General features: G+C 41.9%; 1 protein-coding gene across 1 annotated transcript in view; it reads left to right on the forward strand.

Moving 5' to 3' along the window:
- Positions 1–20878, forward strand: part of ANKK1 (ankyrin repeat and kinase domain containing 1) — a 60340-nt gene that overhangs the window by 27211 nt on the left and 12251 nt on the right. Inside the window, exons 2-4 of the mRNA XM_069947748.1 lie at positions 4616–4910; positions 16664–16815; positions 20117–20166. Of these exons, the coding sequence (XP_069803849.1) occupies positions 4616–4910; positions 16664–16815; positions 20117–20166 (497 nt within the window). The remainder of the gene's footprint in view (positions 1–4615; positions 4911–16663; positions 16816–20116; positions 20167–20878) is intronic.

Genomic DNA, 20878 nt, shown 5'->3' on the forward strand with positions numbered 1-20878 from the left:
TGTGTAAAGAGAAATTCTGGTTTCGGATACACTGTCATTTCAATGTATTTTACCTCCTCCCAATTATCCAGATGGCAAATGCAGAAACAATGAAGGCTTGTTAGAGATGCATTAGAAATGAGTGCATGCGCAATTCGGATCACTCAACATTTTGTTACCGGTGGCTGCTGAAGTTGGATGCAGCTCTAGGAAGTCCCGGAAAACATGGATATAACCATAGGCCATGCATTTTGGTATTAAACCCACATTCCAGTTCAAGTAAATTGATGTTCACCTAGACGATGCAGTATCAGCCGGGTGACAAATAACGGCCTTAGGCTGGGTTCACACTATGTATATTTGAGGCTGTATTTGGTCCTCATGTCAGGTCCTCATAGCAACCAAAACCAGGAGTGGATTGAAAACACAGAAAGGATCTGTTCACACAATGTTGAAATTGAGTGGATGGCCGCCATATAACAGTAAATAACGGCCATTATTTCAATACCACAGCCGTTGTTTTAAAATAACAGCAAATATTTGCCATTAAATGATGGCCATCCACTCAATTACAACATTATGTGAACAGAGCCTTTCTGTGTTTTCAATCCACTCCTGGTTTTGGTTGCTATACAGCCTCACAAATACAGCCTCAAATATACATAGTGTGAACCCAGCCTTAGGCTGTATTTCTGTTTTTCAAGACTCCAACCGCGGCTGCGGTTTAAATTTTTTATCTTTTAAAGAGTGACATTTTTAGTAATTCCAGTATACCCCAGCAATAATTGATGATCCAGTGATAAAATTGACTTTAGGTGATCAATTAATCACTGTGATTACCTTATGGAGAGGTCACGTTTAGCACGAGGCTCCATTTATAAATTGTGATCATTTCACTAATGATTTCAGCTAGAAACTTTTGTAACATACATGATATTCCATGTTAGTGCGGAGAAGCAACATAAGTGGGAAGGCCTATGAATAGATGAAGTTGTTATTGTGTTACAAAATCCGATTTGCATGAAACTCTCTTGAGCATGGTGAGAATAGATTATGTTGATTAGTGGGAGATTAAATCCGCTGATTAGTTTAAAATGTTCATGTTTTTAATTATGTCTCAATCTCTCTTGAGAGTCGGGGAGCTTAAAATGTATGAAATGAGCATCATAAGAGCAGTCCCATCAAAGGCAGGGATCAAACTCTTCCATAGTCATATTCATATAATAGCTGTGTTCACATCACGTTTGAGATGCTTCTCAGAAAAAAAGCTTGTATCCATAGGGCTACATTATCCATTCGTATTCGTATTTATCAGATACTACTAAAGATAAAAATATAAAGTAGCAATTGGACACTATAGTATTCGGTATCAGTGTAGGGATTGTGCCTTTTCACTCCTCGGTTCAGGCTGTGCAGCGGAGAAGGTGCTGATTCCTGAACCTGGTCTGAACAGGGACCTGTCTTCGTGTGTTCTGCCCCACCCACTTTCCCTGTCAGGTTTCTGGCAATGAAGGACTGTACTTCTAGGTTCCTTCAGCTGTTTGATGTTGTGTTTCTTTTGACTGACATGTGCCTCTGCCAATGGGGCTCTGGACCAAGCTACTGATCCTTGATAAATAGTCTGATCTTGTGTTATACTCTGCTACAGCTTATACTGTACCTCTGCTATTGTCTGTGTACTTCTGACCTTTGACTTTGTTTCCTGACTTTCCTGTTTGCAGCCTGCCCTGACCTTACCGCCTGACTTTGACCACTCTTTGGATCTTGTTTTGTCTGTCACTGTTGTGTGTTACACTTTATCAGTATATGGACTGTCCTCGTGGTTGTCCGCAGCCGCCTAGGGCCGTCCGTGGCAAGTAGGCAGGGACAGTGGGCAGGTTCCGCTAGGGCTCATGGTCTGACTGCCCTTTGCCATACCTGATGCTGACAATCAGGCTATGTTTACATGCTATACAAATAACAGTTGTTCCACGCGAATGGCTGTTGTTTAACATTACCTACAGCCAAGGGTAAGTTTTTAGGAAAATAAATGTCTACTGTCAAAGACGCTGACTGTTTAGGATAGGTAATAGGTGTATTATCACGGACTAAAAGTCCGAACATTCTTAGGAATGGGGTGCTGAGTATACCATCAGAATGGAGCAGAGGTCATGGATGCAAACTGCTACTCTATTCACTGTCTATGGGAGCTGCCAGAGATTGCTGAGTGCTGAATGATAGCTGAATGTTAGGCTATCTCCAGTACCATCCATAGACAAAGAATGAAGATGTAGTGTGCAAGTGTTACCACTGCTCCATTCTCAAGATGACAGCGGTTTCCAGCAGTAACCCCCCTTCCCTACATACACACACACCATCATACCCTTGGGTAAGGGGCTACATGTATGCACACCAGGACCAATATCATAGAGAAAAAACTTTTTAGTAGAGATAAGCGAATCGCATAGTATACATTCCGCCGGGACCCCTAGCGGCGCCGCAAAAAACTGACATGTCAAAGAATAACGGCCGTAGAAAGCTTTGTCAGTGCACACTATGGAGCGGGCGGCTGGGGACGCTCGCTCCATAGTGTGCTGTGGGGAGTTCTGATGCAGGTGCGCACGGATGCGCCCGCATCACAACTCAGAGGCCGTAAAGATCTTTGCGGAGACCAGCCACTCCGTGACCCGGCAGGGTCATGAAACAGACAGTCTATTAAGTAGTATGAACATGGCCATACTCTGTATCCATGTATTTTAGGACTCCCTAGGGTTGCATCTAACTTCTTTAGCCACCGGTAATCAATGCCGCACACTTGAGTGTGGATGTACCCGAGCACCGTATCATGTAACGTACCCGAGCATGCCATCAAGTGACTAAGCCGTAGCCTGAGGCACATCGGCAGATAAGGATGAGCCACTGCGCTTGGAGGAACAAAGACCTGGCACCTTCATTCTGCTGATCTATGGGGTTCTCTAGTTAGACATATTGGAAATCCCCCTCAATGCTCTATCTCTTATAAATATTGTCATTGGGAGCTCTCTATGTACTCTCTTATGTTAGTCTAAAGTTATATAACTCCAATGAATCATTGATTTTGCCCTGAGGATAACTTTACCATTGGTAATGCTTCTTCCTCCACACCGCACACTATTTCTTTGCCATTTAGGTTGATTTTTTTTTTTCAATAGACCTGAAATGGATGAATAAATATAATAAATGTGTATTTTCATTATTAGGAAAATGCTGAACATATTCCCTTACTGTTCAGTAGAAAAATCCAACCTAAAGTGAAATACAATAAATTGTGTTCTCTTGTTATTTCTACAGGACGGTAGAATTACTTTTTAAGTACCTAATTAAATTGCTATTGGATATGGTCTGTGATAGAAATACATTCCCAATATACCACATAATGCAAAGTGCTTGAAAGCAAGATGATATGAAGCATTGTAATACATAATGCGATCGGGAAATAGGGAATAGAATAGAATTGGCCCACACAGTTTTATTATAAAGAATATAATGTGTCCACCGACGATTTATCAGCTAGTGTCCTCGTTGCTAATACTTAATTTCTTTAGAAAGAAGAATTTTATTATTTTGTGCTCCAAAACAGATCTGACATATTCTATAGTGCGGTAAAGAGAGTGTGACCATGCATATCCCTGTCCCCAGTGGGGCCCACCATCTATTTTCCTATCTCACTAACTACTATTTTCCTATCTACACTAACACTAGGGCAAATTTTATATTATGCCGTTGGCTCCACATAGACATGAGTACATGGAGCAACGGCAACAGGTTGGTGCTATCCTAATCGTTTGTTTTTCACATGTTGAAAGACAACGATCAGCCGACATTGTGCAGGTCTGCTAATTGTTGCCTTTTATTACCGGAAGCGATAATTGGCCGTAATGGCTGATAATCGGCCAAATATGTCCGATAATCGATTCGTGTGATACGACCTTAAGTCTTTGGTTTTCAGTAAGATAAGCTAGTACCAGAGCTGTCTGGCAGTAGTTGAGTCTTCTAATCTGCAGTAGAGATGATCGAACAGCCATGAGGTTCAGGTTTGTACGAACTCGAACCATCGGTATTTGACCGCCTGGAAAACTAAAATACAACCTATGGCCCAGGCTGTATTCCTGTTTTCCAGGCGGGACTCAAGCTGCCTCTACCTTCCCCACGGAACGGGAAGACTGCGGGAGTCAAATACCGATGGTTCGAGTTTGTACGAACCTGAACCTCAGCATTGTTCGATCATCTCTAATCTGCAGCTGGTTTCCCTTTAAAGGGAATCTGTCAATTGGAAATTCATTACCAAAGAACTGGCAATGTTACATAAATCTTGGGGAAAGAATACACAACTTACTTATCGTTCAGCTGTCTGTGACTGCAATCTTCTAATAAAATGCAGTTAGGTGCCAAAGAGGCGTGGCCCATGCAGTTCACACCTCTTTCGTTCTGAAAAAAAAAACAAAAAAACAACAGCATTGTTTCTAAACTAGATAAAAAATAATCTGTGTCTACTTTCCCCTAAGACCTGTTGAATATTGCCAGCTCGTTGGCACTAAAATTCAAGGTGACATACTCCCTTTTAAATAATTAAGATAATAAAATGTTCTTTATTAAAATTCTTTACTGTTTCATGCAGCATAACGTATAACAATCTGATGGAAGAAGCATCCAAGATGGAGAAGATCAAATTCAGATACATCGTACAAATTTATGGAATTTGCACCAATCCTCTTGGAATTGTGATGGAGTATATGGAAAATGGATCCCTTGAGAAATTGCTTCCCACACATACCCTCAGCTGGCAGCTAAAGTTTCGTTTCATTCATGAGATAGCCCTAGGAATGAACTTTCTTCATATTATGAATCCTCCACTTCTCCATTTGGACCTAAAACCTGGAAATATTCTACTAGATGAGCATCTGCATGTAAAGGTAAGAGGAGAGGATGAGAAGGTTCACACTGGATCTTGTCTCTCTGAGCTCAAGCCCCTCCCACTGAGTGATGTCAACAGCCTACAACACAATCTTCCAGTCATATATACAGATAAATACATATTGTGGCACATGAAGAGGATAAGACAGAGAATAAATACAGCAGGTGCTAAAATCTCACTGAATGTGTGATAATCTGCTTTAAAATTAGCTCTGGCTGGAGAATTCACAGGAGTGCTGTGGGAGGGTTGTAAGCAGAGTGGGAGGGCTGTGATGATGAGCTCAGGGAAAGCAATGCATTCTTGGTATTGTAGTACTTACCAGAACACACAACCACAAGGAACAGAGCAATACTATCAAAAGAAATAGATTTTTGAGGTTTTCAGAACAGGGGCAGACTAGTAAGCAATGCTATATGCTGTTAGAGCATTTTTATATTTTTTTACATAATGTCAGAGTACCCCGTTAATTTATAAGATGTGCATGCAGAAATTGCAACAAAGAAGGTATCCAGTAACTTGGTGGAATTCTAATTAATAATGTCCTAATTAAATAAAAAGAACATATTCCATAGTCCACATTAGACCAACATGTCTCAGGCTCACAGGCCCTTAGGACACCAGGGTCACTGGCCGATTACTGGGCGTTATGGCCAATAATCATTTGGTGTAATAGGTCATGTTAAAAGACACCAATCAGCACCCCCTGCACCCCTCTCCCCCAACAGTGTGTGAACAAAGCCTTTCTGTGCTTTCAATCCACTCCTGGTTTGGGTTGCAAAATATTGACCAAAACACCAAAAATACTGTGTGGGAACATACTGTAGCCTCAAGGGGTAGTTAACAAAAAAAGGTTTTCTTTCAAATAATCTGGTACCAGAAAAAGCCAGAGATTTGTAATTTACTTCTTTTACATTTTTTGTCTTCCAGTACTGATCAGTTGCTGTATGTCCTGCAGGAAGTGGTATTCTTTCCTGGAGAGCAGGAGAACTTTTCTGTGGGGATTTGCTACTGCTCTGGACAGCTCCTGACATGGACAGAGGTGGCAGCAGAGAGCACTGTGTCAGACTAAAGAGAATACACCACTTCCTGCAGGACATGCAGCAGCTGATAAATACTGGAAGACTGGAGGTTTTGTAATAGAAGCAAATTACAAATCTCTGGAACTTTCTAGCACCAGTGGATTTGAAAGAAAAAATTTTTAGTGAACAATCCCTTTAAGCAACTACAAGCAAAACACAATATTCACATTTGTATTACAGAGAAAGATGATAAAAAATGGCTATGTAATTATACAAAGATCCGCTTTACTGTGCTTAGGAGAATTGGCAGGAATATAAAAGTATGCATACTTTGGGGACAGAAATAAAATTAAACAGACAGCAGAAAACGGGAGATGTCAGCTTTAGGCCATTGTTACTTTAGCTCCAACATGCCACATCTATTGTGTTTGGTATCTAGGGAAAGAGTGTGTCTAGAACACACAATCTAGGCTTTGGGTAGGAAACTACTGATGTTTTTAGTTGCTGATATGGCAGTAAACTAAATTATAAAGCAGATGTTGATTCAGAAGATTTTCCTTGATATAATGAATTGTTTAAAGGGAACCTATCTGTTGTTTTATCCTACACCAAACAATGACAACAGGAATCACTGCCTAATTTCCCTGTCACATCAATCTTTGATTGTCTCTGAATAGCTGTGCCATTTTTAGCATAATCATAGTCATCTTTGGCTGTTTGAGTATAGGGAGAGATCTGTCAATCAGGGTCAGGGATCACCCAGGGTTGCACTTTTTTTTTTTTTTTTGAGGCGGGGGGCTGTTACCCAGTCACAGTATAGTGGTATTGGTCAGGTCTGATATGGCGGTGATACCCAGTCACAGTATAGTGGTATTGGTCAGGTCTGGTGTGGCGGTGTTACCCAGTCACAGTATGGTGGCATTGGTCACGTCTGGTGTGGTGGTGTTATCCAGTCACAGTATGGCGGTATTGGTCAAGTCTGATATGGCGGTGTTACCCAGTCACATTATGGCGGTATTGGTCAGGTCTGGCGGTATTATCCAGTCACAGTATTGTGGTATTGGTCAGGTCTGGTATGGCGGTGTTATCCAGTCATAGTATGGCAGTATTGGTCAAGTCTGGTATGGTGGTGTTATCCAGTCACAGTGTGGTGGTATTGGTCAGGTCTGGTATGGCGGTGTTATCCAGTCACAGTATGGTGGTATTGGTCAGGTCTGGTATGGCGGTGTTATCCAGTCACAGTATGGTGGAATTGGTCAGGTCTGGTATGGCGGTGTTATCCAGTCACAGTGTGGCGGTATTGGTCTGGTGTGGCGGTGTTATCCAGTCACAGTATGGTGGTGTTGGTCAGGTCTGGTGTGGTGTGGCGGTGTAATCCAGTGACAGTATGGTGGTATTGGTCAGGTCTGGTGTGCATATAATACCATCAAATATACCTCTTCCATATGTATATACAGTAATATCCTCATATATACAGTATATAAAGATTTTATAAACTTTTGAGAGGGGTAAATATGAGGGCATTATATACTTATTAGATGGGTATCTCTAATATATACCTCTCTCATGTAAGAAATACCCGTATGTATATCCCACTGCATTGCAGCACCTCCGCTGGAAAGATCCTTTTCCTCCCTCCCCCACCCTGGAGCGCCTTTGGGGGGGGGCATACAGTTTTTTGCCATGGGGCCCCATGAATCCTAGCTTCGCCCCTGGGTATTGGACACAACCAAGTACGTCCCACCTGCTAGGATTGTCCCCCATATAATACTATAGCTATTATATATGCAGGTGTGCAGCTCCTTTGCTCTTGGTTTTGACATTGGACATGACACAAGCACATGAGGTCATTAATCATAAACCGACAGAGTAAAAAACATATACACTGCATAAGATGCAAACACAATGATTTATATAACTAAGAGTGGAATCACCGCTAACTCGTGATAGAATTTTCAATTGACATAAAGCATCCCTCCAGGGGAAATAAAGCATTGCACAATTCTTATCCAAATATGAATACATAAAAGTACAACATTCAGGTCTACACCTGTCAAACACTTGTCTAAATGATACTAATCTCTTATGCATTTGCCCCATAGAAGCCTGTGGGACTGTTGCATTATACATTTCAATCCCTTTTTAGTATACAAATGTGTCCTGCAAGTGTATGCCCCAAGTGCAATGGGAAAAAAAGCTCTCCCTGATTTATCCTTTTGCGGACAGTTTAGTATCTAATCTGTATGTGCTGATATCTGTCTTACTGGGTAGCTTTCTCCAGTGTAATGATATTCTAAGTGTGTTTTATTTTTACTTATGAGTGTCCTAGGCATGACATTGAAGTTTATTATACTGACAGATGATATATTATGCATTTTTAAAGCTTAAACTTACATGCTAGTCCCCCGGGCTATGCCATCGACACAGAATTTTAAATATGTTCTTACTTAAAATTCCAGGTACAAGCAAGTATTGTTCACTATCAGGGATAGGGTGACCTAGAAACCAGTGTCCTGAGTTACACAATGATCCTCAGATTCCCATATATGCAGTATGTGATTGTCTAACAATGTATCCATTATCTTTGTCTATTTGAATTCACAATGACCAAAGATGGATACATTTCAGTGTCACTTCTATATGGTACAGCCTTATAATCTGTAAGTAGATAGGGCATGCAATATCATTACATGGTTTTCTAAATAATGCTTAAAGCTTTTTTTTTTTTCAAAAAGTTATATCAATTTGTATTTTACTTCTATTTAAAAAAAATCTAACATCTTCCTGTACTTATCAGCTGCTAGACGACCTGCAGGAAGTCTAGCTGACATCTCTGTCCATGTCAGGAACTGTCCAGAGCAGTAACAAATCCTCCTCTGGACAGTTCCTGTCTCAGCCAGAGATGTCAGCAGAGAGCACTGTGTCAGACTGAAAAGAAAACCGCACTTCCTGCAGGTCGTCTAGCAGCTGATAAGTACGGGAAGATGTGAGATTTTTAAATAGAAGTAAAATACAAATTGATATAACTTTTTGAAAACAGTTGATTTTAAAGAAAAGATTTTTGCTGGAGTACCCCTTTAAAGGGAGAATGTCATTTGCATGCTGCCTAATGCCAAATGCACATTTCCATAACCAGTTTTAACGGTCAAGAAATAATGATCAGGCAGCCTTTCAGAAGGCTTCAGGAAATCATCAATATTACCTGACTATAAAAATGGAAGTGTGCATGTGGACTTAGGCAGCATGAAAATGACAGTAAAAAAAATGAAGTTAAAAAACCATACCCTCGTGCTGTGAGCTGCAGCTGTGCCCTCCTCCAACTTCTTCCTCTTCATTTTCTACTCTGTGAGTGCACAAGTGTTGTCACTTGTATGCCACATCGCTGCAGTGAAAGAGCAGCCTTTTGTGGCCGGAGGTATAATGCTGCCTCTGGCAAGAAGAGTGATTGACAGGGCTGGGAGCCAATGGCTCCTTGCATTATCAAACGCAGTGCTGCATGCCTGAGTGAGTGCCATATGGACAAAATTCTTATTCCTTGAAATATGTGACCACTGGTTGTGGCAAATACAAAACATTTAAGTTAACCCTTGCACTTTCATTATACCTCAATGTATGTTGGTTTAACAATGTGATAAGCAAAATGACATTATATATGCATAAACATATGATACCCAGACATAGTTTAAAGTACTTAAAGGGGAACTGTCAATAGGTTAGAAAAACCGGCCTGTTATCCCTGTTGATTATCATTAGAAGGAGCAGGCTGGTGCTATGGGGGCGGGGCAGTGTTTCTAATGTTGCTCCAGACCAAAGATAACATTGCTAACAGCATAGGAATAGTGCTGAGAAGGAAGGCAAGAAATAATAAGAACTATCAGCAGGTTAGATTTGGCTAAGTTGCTGATAGTGCTGTCAGTGCAACTGTCAGTTAGACAACACTTTGCAGAAATCAATAGTGCAAGCGATCTATGAAACTCTGTAATAGGTTTTATAAGGCAAAATACTGTACTCAAAAAGCTGTTTTGCAACCCCCCTTCAGATGAAGCAGCTTTTCTGTGGCCATTATGATCTATAGAGGGGGGAGGAACCAAGGGAGATGAGTGAGCACAGAGAGGAGAAAAGGCAGTCCTGCACAACACAACGTCCTGAAATCTTATCTCACCAAGTTCCAAGACCAGCACTGAGCTCTCTGACCTCTGAATCCAGCGTTTTATGTGGCCAGACAGTCTCCAAAATGAACAGTTGTTTATGTCCTCCTCGTCCCCTCCCTCTATAGATTATAATGCTGACGCAAACCCGTCTTCACTTTGCTCCTCTGTAATGTAGACAGCTTTGCCTGATAATGAACAGATAAGAAGGGAGGGAAGAGGAAGCATCTGCAAAACAGCTCTTGGAGTGCAAAAAAGCTCTTGGAGTGCAAAATCAAAGAGTTTCTTAAGAGTTTCTTAAAATTGCTTGTACCATTGATTCCTGCAAAAATATTTTGAAGTGAGAGTTACACTTTAAGATGCTGAGACACTTTGTGGAACTACAAAGGTGAAAAAAAAGACTAACAAACTAAAAAAGAAAAAAAAGAAAATAATTCCCATTAAAATCACTTCATTATGTCTAATGCTTCTGGACGGAAGAACAAGAATGTGGGAAAGCTGATAAGGGAAGGGGAAGGGAATTACAATGGGACGCATGCACCATAGGCATTTATCACTTTTGTCACAAACTAAATTAAACGTTCCAGTTATGTTAATTTTAATTATATCTGACCGGTTACAACATTACACGTGCTGGTAGGGACTCAGTATGGAGCCACGTTTATTACATTGTCTATTACCTCCTAGTCTAAGGGACCAGAGTATTGATGAATAAGGTAGATATTGAATAGTCAAGTTACTCAACTTGCAGTGTCAAGTAAAATCCACACTATTGCTTTGCAGGCTAAATACTGGCTTATTGTTAATTAAATGGAAGGTTAATCTTGAGAAATTGGCAAAACTAAACAGCTCTAAATAAGCAAACACAATTTACATCCTGAGATGAGCTAACTTTAAAAAATTTGGTTTGCCGAACTTTGACTCAAAGCTCAGGTGCGTCTGATCCGAACCTTAAACGAGCAGCACTCAAACAGTTAAATGATTGCAGACATTAAGCTGTTTTGGTGTGGTTTAGCAAATTCATTCATCTCTACTTACCGTTCTGTACACCCCTGGTGACCTTCTTCTCTGGTCTCCAGCCGCCTCGAGTGACAGCCCACTCAGCCAATCACTCTCCGTGGTGCTGTCTTGTCTCAGTCAGTGATTGGTTGAACAGGCTGGAGGTGGACAAAGACCGGAGAGGAAGGTCACCAGGGGAGCAAAGACAGGTAAGTAGAGATGAGAGTGACAGCCTGCTCAGCCAATCATTGGCCATGGTGCTCTCCTGCCTCAGTCAGTGATTGGCTGAGCAGACTGGAGGTGGCTGAAGAATCATGAGACCCATAGGAGGACACTGGGGGAATGCTGAAAGGTGAGCATACTCTTTTTTAAAAAAAAAATTAAATTTGTATTTAATTGTGATTCCGCCATTTTTACAAACTAGTTGCAAACTTTGCAAAAAAATCTGTTTAGTACCAAACTTTTTTGCAAAGTTCAGAACGGATCTCAGTTTGTAAGTTTCAGTTCGCACATCTCTAATCCTGTACAAAAGTTTTATTGTAGATACTATTCACTTCATCCATTAGAATTAGACTAGGGCAAGATAACTCCACATGGCAGAGCTGTGTGCGTGGAGTTATGGGCATTCCATATGATACCATATAGTGACCATATAAAAAAAAAACCTGTGCATTAACCCTATTACTACACATTTAAGGGCTGTCAGGTACAATCTAATGTGATATTCCACTTTTTAAACTTTAAATGTACTTACCACTGTGCCAATATGTTTTGGATTTATGTTGTGTATTTTACACATCCCTGGGAAAAGATGGGATGTAGCTGAGCTCTTAAGGTGTCCGTATACATTTTAATGGCGGTCTGCAGAAAACTCAGTGGACTGACAGCAATTCCTCCTCCTGACCTCCCCATACTCATGCTGAGTGCGGATGTGTTGTCAGTGGAGACAGGGCAATAAGCCACTGCAAGGCTCCTCTGGCAGCGGATAATCTCCCCTGATCTTCGTTGAGAACATACTTTTTTATCCCCTGACATTTTACAAAGCAATGTTATCCGAACACCTTATGTACAATACCAGTGGAAAATTGTTGTTTTATTCTCTATGTTGTAGCTTATTTCAAGACATAAATGCCTTGAAGAAACGCATATATGCAGTGGCCAATTGCCGCACACTTTTGCAACAACATCAGCAACATTAAATGGTCATTGCCCACCACATGCAGTTGTGGTTTAGCCTACATATGGAAATCACATAATAACACTTGCCCCTCCATCAGAGCCGATTCTCTTCAAATCTAAGGCCCTGTTCACACTATGGAATCAGCGCCCAGATTCAGTGTGGAGATCCCCCGCACAGACTTGGCGCCAAATCTTGCCTTCAATGTGTTTGAAAAATCTTGCGCACCTCCGCTCTCCGCTTAAAGAATTGACATGTTAATTCTTTGAGCGGAGATGTGCGGAGAGTGGAGGCGCACAAGCCCTCCTTTTCAAAGAGATTGAAGGCAAGATTAGGCTATGTTCACACTACATAAAAGTATGACCTTTGTTGCCATAGGCAACAACGGACGTACTTTGTATGGTGTGGAACACTGCCTTTACTGCTATGGGATCCTGGCCGGAGCCTATACACATAGTATACTTTCCGGCCTGGATCCCATGCGGTGCCGCAAAGAACTGACATGTCAGTTTTCTGCGGCCGCAATTTAGTGAATAGCGGTCGCAGAAAGCCCTGTCAGTTCACACAATGAAGCGAGCGGCTCCGGCCGCTTGCTTCATTGTGTGCTGTGGGAAGTTCTGATGTGGGCGCACGCTTATGTGCCCGCATCAGAACACTGCAGCCGGAATGATCTTTGTAGACACCGTCCGTTCTGTGACCCGGCCGGGTCACGAAACGGCCGGTCTCTCATGCAGTGGGAACATAGCCTTATACTATATGGCATTTTTTATAACTTTCGTGGCATCCACTGGGTTAAACTTAAAGGGGTATTCCCCCCAAAATTATTTTTGCCTTAATACATTGCACACCCCTAGCTTTCCATCTTTCCAATATAAAGTTACTATGGATTCTGCACAGTTTTGCTGTTATCTAGAGGCATTCACCCCCACCGAATGCATAGAATCCTCACATCTCAGTCCAACCCGACATGCTCTCTGCTCCTGGCCCCCACCCTCGGGATCACGTGTCCTTAGTCTCTTCAATGGGCCGGGTTAGTGCTTCTACCCCAGCACACTGAAGAGAGGGAGGACACTGACAGCTGCCACTGCTGACCACTGTCTCCCTCTCTGAAAGCAGCCCCCCACCACCACACTGTGTAACCCCATTTCCCCCCGGCAACTGACCCAGTGCTGGCCGCCGCCCCCCCGGACTCACCAAGAGCTGGCCACGGCACATACCCCCCCAATCGCCTGATGCTGCCCACCAGCGGCAACCCCCCCGTCACCCGATGCAGGCCGTGGCACCCTAACCCCCCCACCCCCCCGCGAGTCACCTGCCGCCCACCCTGCCCCGAGAATCGCCCAGTGCTGGCCACGGTGCCGCCCCCCCCCCAAATGCGCCCCCCCGGCAACTGACCCGGTCCTGCTGCGCCATCCACCCCCCTCCTCCCTGCAAATCGCCCTGCTCTAGCCGCTACAGCGGCACTTTCCCCCCCACTAATCGCCCGGTGCTTGCCGCGGCACCCCCCGCGAATCGCCCACTCTGTGTGGGCCAGCGGCACCCCCCACCCCCCTGCAGCTGACCTGATGCCGGCCGCCTGTGCCCCCCCCCCCCCCCCCCGAGGGGACTCACCTGGTGCTGTCCTTGGCAATCCCCCCCTCCCCACCGGGAATCGCCGCCGGACTACAGGACCGTCCACAGCCGGAATACCGGGAGAGGTGAGACCACCCTCTCCCCCTCAGAACTAAAACTCCCACCATGTCCTGCTAACAGGCCATGATGGGAGTTTTAGTTCTGCAACCTGAGGGCATCAAGGTTGCAGAACTACTACTCCCATCATGCCCTGCTGACAGGTATTAATGGGAGATGTAGTTCTGCAACCTGGGTGGCTACAGGTTGCAGAACTATAAATTCCATCAAGACCTGTCAGCAGGGCATGATGGGAGTAGTAGTTCTGCAACATGGATGGTCTCAGATGGCAAAACTACTACTCCCATCATGCCCTGCTGACAGGTAATGATGGGAGATGTAGTTCTGCAACCTGGATAGCCATCCAGGTTGCAGAACTACATCTCCCATCATGTCCTATCGGCAGGTCCCAGCAGGGAGCACTGCATTCTGAAAAATGTAGTTCCCTGGCCAACGCCATCTTGTATACATATATTGGTTTTTAGAAAAACTTCTTCTTGGGAACGGCAGCAGCTAGAATGACGGGAGGCGGCTCAAAATACTCAGGTGGACTTGGTGAGTAAGACCAGCTAGGTTTGTGAGAATTTCTTTTTTGGCTCTTGGGGGGAATACCCCTTTAGCCCTCAACAAAACCTTTGCGGTCTAGCAAGTCTTAATGTGAACTAAAAGCTCTGCTATTCTATGTTGGTTTACAAGTTATTCTTGCTGTCTGTCTTACTGTTTTGGTTGCTCTTTTAAAGTTGTGCACAACAAAACCTCTCGTTCCGTGGTTATCTGCCTACTCTAGATATAAGGAATCTTTCTGTTGGTCTTCAGCACAAACCCAAGCCATGACTGTAACTGCTTTTGAGTGATTTACAGACAAGTGCTAAGTAATATAGTTTAGTTAGGTGAAAAATATATCAAAGAATATGCAAAAGGTACATCAGTACAACGCAAAAACAACTAAATGTGTAAAGCGTAAAGCATACAAAGAAACTGTGTAGACACTTTAGGGTGCGTTCACACCTACAGGATCTGCAGCAGATTTGATGCTGTGTTCAGTTATTTAAATGAAATCTGCTGCAGAAAATCAGCTGCAGATCCTGTAGGTGTGAACGCACCATTAAAGGAGTTATCCAGCGCTACAAAAACATGGCCACTTTTCCCCCTACTGTTGTCTCCAGTTCAGGTGCAGTTTGCAATTAAGCTCCATTTACTTCTATGGAACTGAGTTTCAAAACCCCACCCAAACTGGAGACAACAGTAGGGGGAAAGTGGCCATGTTTTTATAGCGCTGGATGACCCCTTTAATCTTGAGAAAGCTTTATTTAGTGTGCACTATGGCTCTTGAAATAGTCTCTTGGGTGGAGATTTATGAAGGCTGCGGCTGGGGCGTACGCCCTCTCCCTGTTGTACTGTATCCCCTATTCACCCATTGGGTGGGTAGTGTGTGGGGAAAGGTGGTGGCAAGGCGGGAAGGAGGCGCAGCCTCCTGATAAATCTGATTCATCATGATTTTTGCCTTCTTGCAGGGGTAAATCATGATACAAATCTACACCTCCTGGAAGCAAGTATACATGCATTGGGTGCAGGGTAGGTGGTGTTTACTAGGAGGCGTGCGCCTCTTAGTAAATCAGACCAGGAAAAAGGGGGCGGGGCTTTATTTAGGACCGACGCACTCATATGCCGGTCTTCATGTCCCCCTAGGTGTCTTCTTAGATAAGCTTCATCACACCTAGTTTTTAGACCGCTAGTGCCCTACGTACTACACCCAATGCAAAACCTTCTCAAAAACCTTGGATACCCAATACTTATACCAGCAAATGTGTGTCTGTATGTATGAATGCTTCTAGCTCTTTTGCTTTGAAATTCATTAAAGGAATATTTCTGTTTTAAGAAGTAACAAACCGATAAGGGGACTTTGCCTAAGGGACCTGCAGTTATCCTGAGAATGGGGGAATAATTGTTCCCAGAATGAACCGAACTCTGTTCCTGTGCAGACAGTGGACTCTTCATTCTCTATGAGTCTTCCAACATGGAGGAGCACTAAGGTCCTGTGGCTAGAGGATAACTTTCTGAGATGGGAATACTACTTTATTTCCTGTGCTTAGTACATCCACGAAAAGTAAACTACCCTTACTTAGATTCTCCAAAATGTGGATCAATTACATTGGCCACAATTCAATACTAAACAAATAACAAGCTTGGGACAAAACTTTAACAATCATATTCTTCATTGTTTCTCTAAAGGAAAATTGCTGTATTGAGAGCAAGCTCAGACTTAAGCTCTTTTTACACCCAGCGATTGTCATTTAAAGATTCGCTGTAATGATCGATCGCAAGAAATAACTAGCGATTTTATAGCGAATGATTTACATGTTATTACACGGAACGATTGCTGTACTGAAAGATCAAGTTTGCGGTAGTCACATGGTCGCTTGATCGTTCGTGTTAGAGAAAATGTAGGTTTTTTTCACAACGACCGAAATATTTCTTATTACACAAACAGATTCGCTAATTATTATTGAAAGACCAACTTAAAAAAAAAAAATCATCAAGAAATATTATGATGAACATATAACAATTTTGAGTTTATTGTACTGTTGTTTACACCTATAACATTTAATGATGATCGCTAACTATTGATTGTTCTAGCAGGTTTTTGAACGATAATTGTTCCGTGTAATAGAGGCTTTAGGCGTGTAAAGTAACTAACATCTGCTTTATCGTTTACACTGAGGATTTTTCTCTCTTGTAGATTTCTGATTTTGGCCTCTCTAAATGGAAAGAACATTCAACTCGGAAAGAATATATAGAAAAGTCAGCGATCAAGGGAACTCTGAACTACATCCCTCCAGAGGTATTCCTGGAGAGTAGCAGGGTGCCAGGAATCAAATATGATGTGTACAGGTATGGTCAGACATCTACAACCCAGTGACTAGAAAATGACAACCACATCTTATAATGTCTTAATAATGTATTGTAAACCATTTTGGACATTACTGTAGCTCCGGGTAACTACAGAGTACTGTACATGATATACTAAAATCAGCAGAATTAAAAATTGAACCAATCACATTCCAATTGTCACCCTTTAACTGTAATAGAAATGAAATGTCAAAAATTAAATGGTGGAATCTAGACAATGTGTGGCAAACTTGCATGTCCATGCTCCCACTGTATCCTCTGTTCAGTGCTGGAGACAACAGGATCAAAGCTGGGTTTAAAGGGGTTATCCAGCAAAAATCTTTTTCTTTCAAATCAACTGATGTCAGAAAGTTATATCGATTTGTAGTTTACTTCTATTAAAAAATCTCATCTTCCCATACTTATTAGCTACTACTGTATATGCCCTGCAGTTTTATTTTCAGTCTGACACAGCGCTCTCTGCTGACATCTCTGGCTGAGACAGGAAATCTGTCTCGGTTTTCTATAAATCCCCATAGAAAACTTCTCCTGCTCTGGACAGTTCCTGTCTCGGCCAGAGATGTCAGCAGAGAGCGCTGTGTTAGACTGAAAATAAAACAACATTTCCTGCATGACATATAGCAGCTGATAAGTATGGGAAGACTTGAGATTCATTAACCTTTTGAGGACCAGGCCCAAAATGACCCAGTGGACCGCGCAAATTTTGATCTTAGTGTTTTCGTTTTTCCCTCCTCCCCTTCTAAGAGCTCCAGCACTCTCAGTTTTCTATCTACAAGCCATGTAAGTGCTTATTTGTTACAGGAATAGTTGTACTGTGTAATGGCGTCATTCATTTTACCATAACATGTATGATGGAATTCCAAATATATTATTTATGAAGATATAAATAGGTGAAATCGTAAAAAAGAATGCAATATGGTAACGTTTGGGGGGTTCCTGTGTCTACGTAATGCACTATATGGTAACAGCAACATGATACCATTATTCTATAGGTCAGCCCGAACACAACCATATGCAGGTTACACAGATTCTCTAATGTTATATATATTTTTTTTTATGAAATCCTTTTTTTTGGCAATTAAATATTAATAAAATGGGTCTATAGTGACACTTATAACAGTTTTTTCACCTACGGGGCTGTATGGGGTGTCATTTTTTCCGCCATGATCTCTAGTTTTTATTAATACCATATTTGTGAAGATCGGACGTTTTGATCACTTTTTATTGTTTTTTTAAATATATAATGTAACATAAAATCGGTAATCCGCACACTTTTTCCCCTCTTTTCTTCTACGCCGTTCACCGATCACATTAACGCTTGTTATATTTTAATAGATCTGACAATTACACACGCTACGGTATATTATATGTTTATCTATTTATTTTTATATGTTTTATTTATATTATGGGAAAGGGGGGTTATTTCAACTTTTATTGGGGGAGGGGTTTTGGGGTAGTGTAATAGTGTTTTGAACTTTTTTTTTTTTTACACATTTGAAGTCCCTTTGGGGGACTTGTACATACACTAGTGTGATTTCTACACTGATCATTGCTATGCCATAGGCATAGCATTGATCAGTGTTATCGGTGCTCTGCTCATTGAGCCTGCCTGTGCAGGCTCAGTGTAGCAGATTGCCAATCGGACCGCACGGAGGCAGGTGAGAGACCTCCGGCGGTCCGTTTCAACGATCGGGACCCCCGTAGTCACACTGAGGGGGTCCCGATCGGTAAGTGACTCCCCCTGTCACTTACACTTAAACGCCGCGATCGTGGCGTTTAAGGGGTTAATGACACGCGGCAGCGCGATCGCTGCAGCGTGTCATTACCGATGAGGTCCCGGCTGCTCACTGCATCCGGCCCCCACCTCCTATGACGCGCGCTCCGCTCCGGAGCGCGCTTCATAGCGGGAGAACCACCCAGGACGTACAGTTACGTCCAGGGTCGTCAGGTGACAGACTTCCATGACGTAACTTTACATCCTGGGTCGTCTAGGGGTTAATAGAAGTAAATTACAAATCTATAAAACTTTTCTGACAACAGTTGATTTGAAAGAAAAAGATTTTCGCTGGACAACCCCTTTAATGGGCAATCAGCTTTGATAGAAGGGTTGATAGGAGAGAGGGGGATGTCTTGATCGCATGATTAGTAGCTAGGAGTGAATACGCCAAGCATAAACTTGCCCTACTCTCTCTCCATGAATATAACTTTACCCACAATGTGCCCCTTGCATGAAAGACCGCCCCCCTGAATGCAAGATAGTCTATGAACAGAAAATATCTCCAACTCACCAGTAAGGAATACTCTCCTGACACTGTTCTAATACAGTCATTCAGCCACTGTCAATCAGGAAAGGTCTGGCCTCTTCTGGCAAATTGCTGCATAGGTGCCATGATGTTGAATGGCTAGTATGGCTCCTGTAAACCTTGAGGCACTGCTACTATGTTCAATTGTATTTTTGTCCTAAAAGCAACTGAAGGAAAGAAAATCCAAAAAAAGGGCCTGGCTCAGAAGAACCAGTTGCTAAGATCATTCGGTGGTGTCCAGATCTGGAGCCTCTCAGTGTAGATTTCACTGGTATTCTTCCACCAGAAAAATATTAAATGTGGCACACACAGGGGCTACGTCCCCTGTTACGCCTCCTCCCCTCTGACAAAAGTGGAGCAGATGGACAAAACAAGCGTTTGTGAATATTTTTATTATTATTATGCCACGTCCCAGAGTTTTGGGGATTGGAGGATCATAGCAAAAAAAAAAGTCATAAAACAAAAGAAAACAAAGGTAAGACTCCCCCAAGTTTTATATTTGCCAACTTGAGGAATATTTCAGGACTTTTAGTATCTACGGAGAAGACAAAACAACCTTCAATTTAGAACATGCCAAAAGGCTTCCCCATATCTTCTTTTGAAGTCTATTAGCCTTCCAATGTTTTTGTGTAGGATTTACCCTCATATTAATTCTTTCTTCAAACCAAATATTCAAAAATCACAGATAGAAATATTCTCCCCTGATCTCACGTTTCTGACTAAATTGCCTTTCTTATCTCATTGCTTCGGGGGGGTCACTCGTCACAGATTAGAACTTATCAATACACTTATAAAAATGATTGCGGGATTGCCAACAACTCTTACGAATGCCTTCAAACCAGATCCCTTCTTAGATGAATCATCAGTTTGTGGCTTGTGTCTTTACTGGAATTACTTGGAATAACTGAATTGTTTTGAAAAGCAGGAAAAATATTGTTGGCTTTCATGGAGTCATTATTTTGTGTATTTTTTTTTTTCAGCTATTCAATAGTAATCTGGGAGCTTCTGACTCAGAAAAAGCCTTTTGTAGGTAAATACGCATTTTATGGCTTTTATGTCAAAGTTGTACTTCTGCAATGTGTCCACCTAAATGGAAAGCGAAGTGTGTATAAGTATATAGTGACTGTAAGAAATGAAAGAGCTGAAAGGGGCACAAAGAAAAAAATAAGGACTGTGTAATTATTTTTATGATTGGAAAGTACTGTGTGTAAAGAACAGGGCGGAACCATATTCATAGGAGCCAAAGTTTATTGATAGAGTATAGATTTATTTGTATTTTTATTAGTTTCTTTTTTCTTTTTCTGTTATTTAGAATGTATGCCACAGAGTAGCATGTTTAGAAATGTCAAGCTTTTACATGCTTTTAAGATTTTATTCTAATCTAGTGAATATAGTGAAAGCAGGTTGAGGTTTGTTTTGTTGTTGTTTTTGACTTTCTAACAATTATATAATTCCTTTGCCAAAATAATGTTAAAAATTTTAATATATTATATTTTTCTACAGAAAGCTTAAAGTGTTAGGGTCAGTTGTAAAAACTTTTGACGTGTTGTCCAGATGCAACCAGGTGTCCACTCCAATTTTAAGTTATAGTTATAGCCAGGTGAAGTGCACAGACACATGAATCCAGCTAGGGTGATGCGTTTTATAATGCTACAAACAAAAATAACAAACAAGCTAAAAATAATAGACTGCACCTCACAAATAACTCATAATATAGTAGAAAAATTTATTGACATAAATGC

The sequence above is a fragment of the Dendropsophus ebraccatus genome, chromosome 12, assembly GCF_027789765.1.
Source record: "Dendropsophus ebraccatus isolate aDenEbr1 chromosome 12, aDenEbr1.pat, whole genome shotgun sequence".
Lineage (NCBI taxonomy): Eukaryota > Metazoa > Chordata > Amphibia > Anura > Hylidae > Dendropsophus > Dendropsophus ebraccatus.